At 32.1% G+C, this 6,442-nt stretch overlaps 1 protein-coding gene across 1 annotated transcript; it reads left to right on the top strand.

Moving 5' to 3' along the window:
• LOC132747354 (complement C1q tumor necrosis factor-related protein 3-like) lies at positions 1-5,692 on the top strand. Its single transcript, XM_060736707.1, has 2 exons — positions 1-348; positions 4,010-5,692. Exons 1-2 carry the CDS (start codon positions 246-248, stop codon positions 4,426-4,428), a joined length of 522 nt encoding a protein of 173 aa, XP_060592690.1. The 5' UTR covers positions 1-245; the 3' UTR covers positions 4,429-5,692.
• The last annotated feature ends 750 nt before the right edge of the window (positions 5,693-6,442 follow it).

Genomic DNA, 6,442 nt, shown 5'->3' with positions numbered 1-6,442 from the left:
GAGGTAATACTATTCATTCAAGGAACGTCTATCGTGAAACATGTCGCTCTCTAAAATAGTGTTTCTTCTTTTTCTGTTAACAAATGGTAGGAATTGTGAAGAACCTCGCTGTTCTAAATATGATTTTGAGGAAAAGATGCTGGAAAAAATGGTACGCATAGAGTTTCAAATGGAGAGACTGAAACTTGAGGTAGAGCAATGTGTTAAAAGTGTTGAAACATATCAAGACGGAAGTTAGCGATCAAATGAAAGCAAATCAACAAGAACTTGCAAATGGTTTTAAGATCAGTATGGTAGAAGTCAGTAATGTCACATCGGCAGTTAAGGCAAAGCTTATTGAACTTCAAGGTAAAATAACGTCACATTTACTTATTTTTTAGATACATTGAAGATAATTTCTTTAGTTGTTTTTAATTTTCGTTGAATTATTGAGGATGTGTTGTAAGATATGATGATTCAAGGTAGAATTAATTTAAAAGTAGTATAAAAAGACAATCAAATCTGGAGTAAAGTGTTTTAATTTATCAATATTATCTAACACTGATGTCCACATAGCATTGCAGAACCGATCGGTTAGGGGGTATTCTATGGTCGAGTGGTTAAGTTTTCTGAATTTAAACTACCTGCCCACACCGGTTTGCGTTCGAATCTAGAGCAAACTAGCTTACGAAATATAGGTTGTTCTATTTTTAAGCCGTTCGTGTCAGAAATAAAATAAGAGGGGTACGTAAGTTCTTCCTTCCCACGTAAGGTGAAAGATCACTATATGTCCTCTTAGGTATGAGGCAACATAAAATCCAACAAAAAAATGCTGAGGTATGTTTAAGGTCTGGATTTGACTTGGGAGTACTAAAATGCTATGAGGTCCGAGGCATTGCGACTTTTTATTATTTACCACGCTAATGATCATACGGGAATATATTTGTATTGTGTAATAGTTACTTTATAACAAACTTAAAAATACCTTGTTTTAAAGTTCTTGTTATCAGAACCAGTACTTGCCCGTTTGTATGTCTCCAGTTATAATAAAAAAACTAAATAATAGTCGTCATTTATCCCCGGATACATTTTAATGACACCATTAACGAGTATTTTAATGACGATGTATCCAAGCGACGCATTTCAGCACACTTAAATGCAAGACCTGTTTAAATTCTTATGCTTGTATACGAATATTCTTTTGCCAGAATAGAATGTCTCATTCAAGATCTTTCAAATATAAAAGACCCTGAAGTAATGCGTAAATGCAGAAATGTTCAAGTGTTATGGTTAATTATGTAGATTATATCAAATAATTAATGAAGTTGTTGATAACTATCAAATCTTTTCTTTCGCCATACACGGAATACGCATGCTCGAAATTCTACATCAGTTTCTATGAAAATATCGTAGTATAAAAAGGTCTATAGTGTTTGAAATATGAACGTTTTATCAAGTATATCAGAATCTTTTGTTTTATTCAGGGTAAATCTTGATCATCACTCATACAATATTGAAAATAACAGTTGTACATATAACAAAATAATGTATAAAATATATATCAGTATCATGTCAACAAGAAATAATGTTCTTGGCGTAAATGACAATAAGTGAATTTTTAACATTTAACAATAATTTCAATAAATTATCTTTAAAGCACAATCAAGGAAACAAGCTGAGTCAGTCAATATTATTTCAATAGTGGTTGGAAGCAGCTCAGAAAGTTTAAACATAGAAATATTTATCAATGTAGTGTGCACACAAATATCATATGGAATTCATCCTAAATGTCTCTAGATTTACATTTATTGCATGTTCTTTCACCTCTTTCAATTCTATTTTGAACATTTCGGCCACGCGATTTGCAGATGTCCTCAATTTGGTATAGTCTGATTTTATTGACCTGCCAATTATGAATACATTATAACACTACTTTAAATATCCTATCCATTTTCGGTTTTGTCCGTATAGATTACGAAAATTAAATTGGAGTATATAACTAATGTTTTGAAAGTCGCACAAGCTTAGTGTAAAGGTCATCGTCTCATCTGCAAAAACATAGTCGGTTAAACAATTGCCTTATATGTGGGAGGTCTGGGGTTCGATCCCTACTGTTGCCATTGTTTTAGCCATACACTTTTATTTTTGCAGAATATTTAAATGGAAATTACCGGGTGCTTGCATAATTGTCAACAAGGATATGAAGTAACTTAGATCTCAATTGTTTTGTGTTTTTGGCATTGAAATGACATCTATTTATTTTAATCAGAATGAATTTTAATTCTTCAACAATATTATTTAACAGGTACATAGACTGCAAAACATATTAAAACAAATCAAACAATATAAAAAACAATCATAACTTCAATAATGTTGAAAATATAATTAAGAAAATAAAATCATGACCAACGCGGTCTCGAGGGCACTTAGAAATCATAAACTCGTAGTTAATTACTTAACAGATACATCACTTCTCACGGAACTGACTGAAAATTTATGGAAGATTGATATGCATGTATGTATACATTGACCGTATAATTCATATACAATTGACAGGTAAATAAAGTCAAACAATAATGACAGATCTATACGTTTTTCTACATGAAAAACTTTATTATACCGCATATTCAAATTGGTGATATAAATACTCTAAATCTCAACTCCAATTCTGTGTGATTGTATCAATCAGTCTTTATCAGAACAGAATTATAAAGTGGGTCATAATTACTGTTAACGTGGTTCAAATACGCATCCAAACAATGTTCATACAATAACTGCTTTGCCTTTGAAATATAGGGATGTGTATTTTCTAAATGAATGTGTGAAGAGGAAAAAAGGCTGTCTTCAATAATGTTAGTTAATATTTACATGTTTGTGGTATTTGTATAAGTTGGCGAGAACTGGTACTGGTTCTGATACTTCATATGTTGGCCATTACTGGTACTGGTACTGCATAAGTTCGCGAGTTCTTGTTCTGAAATTGCAAAAGTTGGCGAGTACTGGTTCTGATACTGCATACGTTGGCAAGTACTTGTTCTGATTATGCATAAGTTGGCAAGTACTGGTTCTGATACTGCACAAGTTGGCGAGTACTGGTTCTGATACTGCATAAGTTGGCGAGTACTGGTACTGGTTCTGATACTGCATAAGTTGGCGAGTACTGGTACTTGTACTGCATAAGTTGGCGAGTACTTATTCTGGAACTGCAAAAGTTGGCGTGTACTGCATAAGTTGGCGAGTACTGGTACTGCTTTTGATACTGCATCAGTTGGCAAGTACTAGTTCTGATAGTGCATAAGTTGGCGAATACTGGTTCTTGTATTGCATATGTTGGCACGTACTGGTTCTGATACTGCGTAAGTTGGCAAATACTGGTTCTGGTATTGCATATGTTGGCAAGTACTGGTACTGGACTGCATGAGTTGGCGGTTACTTGTACTTGCTCTGCATAAGTTGGTGAGAACTGGTTCTGGTACTTAAGGACTACATTGTATATCCCTTGTTGTGGTGCAGCTCTGATCAATATCCATTATTTCTCGAACAGTATCTTATAATTTTTAAATTGTCCATAAATATTTGATTTACACACATTTTTTGCAGTGTTTTCAGTGAAAGATTCATAAAGAAACTGTGTTAAAAACACATCACTTTCACAACATAAAGTTGCTTAATAAACATTAGCTAAGTAGAATATTGTCAAAACCCCCTTTCTTTACATAAATAGCCACAACCATCAATACAACGTTTCAATTTTCTTTAGGGTTTCATTTTTTGACAATTTTAGCGGTTAAGGTACATGCGTCTTTCTTAAAATGGCCAAGGTCATGATCCTTAAATTTCATATCAGTTTTTAACGGACGCAAAAGCTATAAATATAAACCTACTTCGTTAAATTACATTTGACACAAATATTTGATCTTACATTTAAATATATTGTTAATTAACATTATGTGTCGTAACAAAAGATATTAAGATTTCAATGAAAAATATAATCACCTGTTTGTTTATTCATTATGTTTTTCTTTTCTAGATACTGTAACACCAACTGTTGCATTTAAGGCAAGATTGAATTCGAGTACTGCAGGGGTGATAGGTCAGGCAATAGTGTTTCCAGTATTAATCTTCAAAGAAGGAGATGCGTATAACCCAAATACCGGACAATTTACAGCACCCATCAGTGGGGTGTACATGTTCAGTTTAGCTTTCTGTGTTTATCCAGAGAAGAACTTAATTATAAGTATAATGGTTGAAAGAACAAGATATTCAACGTCATTGTTCAGAGGTGATGCTGGCTATGGATGTTCATCTGCTGATACAGTTGCGATAGTGACGGCCGGACAGAAGGTATGGGTTGAGGTTGTTGGCGGTCATACTGGCACTAATATATATCACGGTGATTCATACCGGTGGAATACATTCTCTGGGGCATTGATAAATAGGAAGATTTAATTCTGGCAATTGTATACCAATAGTGAGTAGATGAAAGTCAAAGCGTACATGAAATGTTATTTTGTAAGATCTACATGTAATCCAAAACCAAAATTATTAGCGCTAAAATTATGCAGAATTTATTGTTATTGTTGCAATAGGTCGTAACACTGATTAATTAGACTTAGCGATGTAAATTTTTAACTTTACAAGGTACATTTCACCTTTTTGTTGCTATTTAATTACTTTCTTTTGGTATAAAATATATTCAAATTATTGTTAAATACAAATCGCTGTTATAGTGATAATTTGAAGTCAGATGTTTCGTTATTTGTATTTGCATGTAATATATCTTATACAAATAAAACATAACAGTAGCTTTTGTCTCGAGAAATGCTTGATCTTTTCTTTGTTTTGATAAGGATTGAATTCAAAACGACGCTTTGGATAAGCCAAGATATTGGAGATTTTAATATGTTTATATTTTCTTTTAAACAACGTATTGCTGACTGTTTGTAACAAAATTGGTCTGACGACATCCATTCCTCTACTAGATGTGATACATATACTCATTTAAATCTTTATTGAATGTTGAACAATATTTAACTGTGGAACTGCCATTTCTTTTTAGGAAATCTCTTGCGCGTTTCACATGTTCAAATCATAGGTTAAACATAGAAATTGGGCGCCATTATGGTATTGAGAGATCAGATAGAATATGTCCATACTGTTTTATTAATAGTAACCGTTTAGTTATTGAAAATGAATATCGTGCCTTTTTTATTTGCCCCAAGTTTGATAGTATAAGACAACAAAATCTGTTTAAATTGTATAAGGGAAGACTAGAACCAGTTAATTTCTCATACTTAATGAAAACCGAACATCATCCTACATTAAAAAGTTTAGCATTGTATGTAACCAAACTTATGACTAATATTGATAAGAATTGATTGGTTTCAAATCTTTTTTTCTAGACAATTACATGAATGTCTATTTTATAGTGTTTCATAACAAAAGTCTGATTTTCTTTTTTTTCATGCATTAATAGGACTAGATTTTGTATATTTTTTTTTTTTCATTTTCGGAACTTGATACTACGTGTTTTACATTAAGGGTTGTGGTAATATGTATATTCTCTACCTTGTTGTATAATGTTAAAAATTATGGAATATGCTACTATTTTGTATTTCATAACTTGTGACACAATCAGATGTATATGTATCTTTCTGTTATTATAATTATTGTGTATTTATTTGAGCCAATGGCCTAGCATTACATTACAATAAACTGGAAACTTGAAAACTTTAATGTTCATATGTGGACTTTCTTTTTAGTCATCATGTACCCCTCCATGAATTATTTCGGACACAAGAGGCCACCAACGACAATACAAAAACTTGCTAGATAACTTTATCACGTCAAATTATTAAGAGCCCCGCACGGGATTCAAACACACATAAAAAAGTTCTATTCCTATTAACTAGAGTCACTGAAACGTTATTAATAAGCACATCATTAATGCTTTTACTTTTGCTTTATGTTGCAGAGTTACGATTATACGCAGAGTATTGTTGGTGTAATAATATAATAATCGTGTAAACATGAAAGGGAAATTTATCACGCAATTAACAGTGTAAATGTCAAATTTCAGTATCTGAAAGTGTCATTTCAGTATTCAATTGATCTACAGTTAACCCCGAAACCAAAAGTTGCAATTTTTATACCTTATGTGACTTCTTAATTTGAATACTAAACTTATGAAATACAATTTGACGTTTACGTAAATTTGTTGGTTGTTCAGACACTTGGGGTATGGAGCGCAAAACGCATTTAAATTCCAAATAAAATGTATATTTGTCAATCCCAGTACATGTAACTATCATATTATGTGTAAACGTAATATAAGCCGTTGTAAAAGATAAATATTTTAACGTCTATAATAATACACAAGATAAAAATGTTCGCCGGAAAAAAATCCGAGCACCTACCGTCAAAATCACCATGTATTTAACTTCTAAAACTTAGTAATTAAAGT

The sequence above is a fragment of the Ruditapes philippinarum genome, unplaced genomic scaffold (assembly GCF_026571515.1).
Source record: "Ruditapes philippinarum isolate M1 unplaced genomic scaffold, ASM2657151v2 ctg8242_1_1_1_1, whole genome shotgun sequence".
NCBI lineage: Eukaryota > Metazoa > Mollusca > Bivalvia > Venerida > Veneridae > Ruditapes > Ruditapes philippinarum.
The sequence above is the reverse complement of the archived record's forward strand: the minus strand, read 5'-3'. Positions and strand labels throughout refer to the sequence as shown.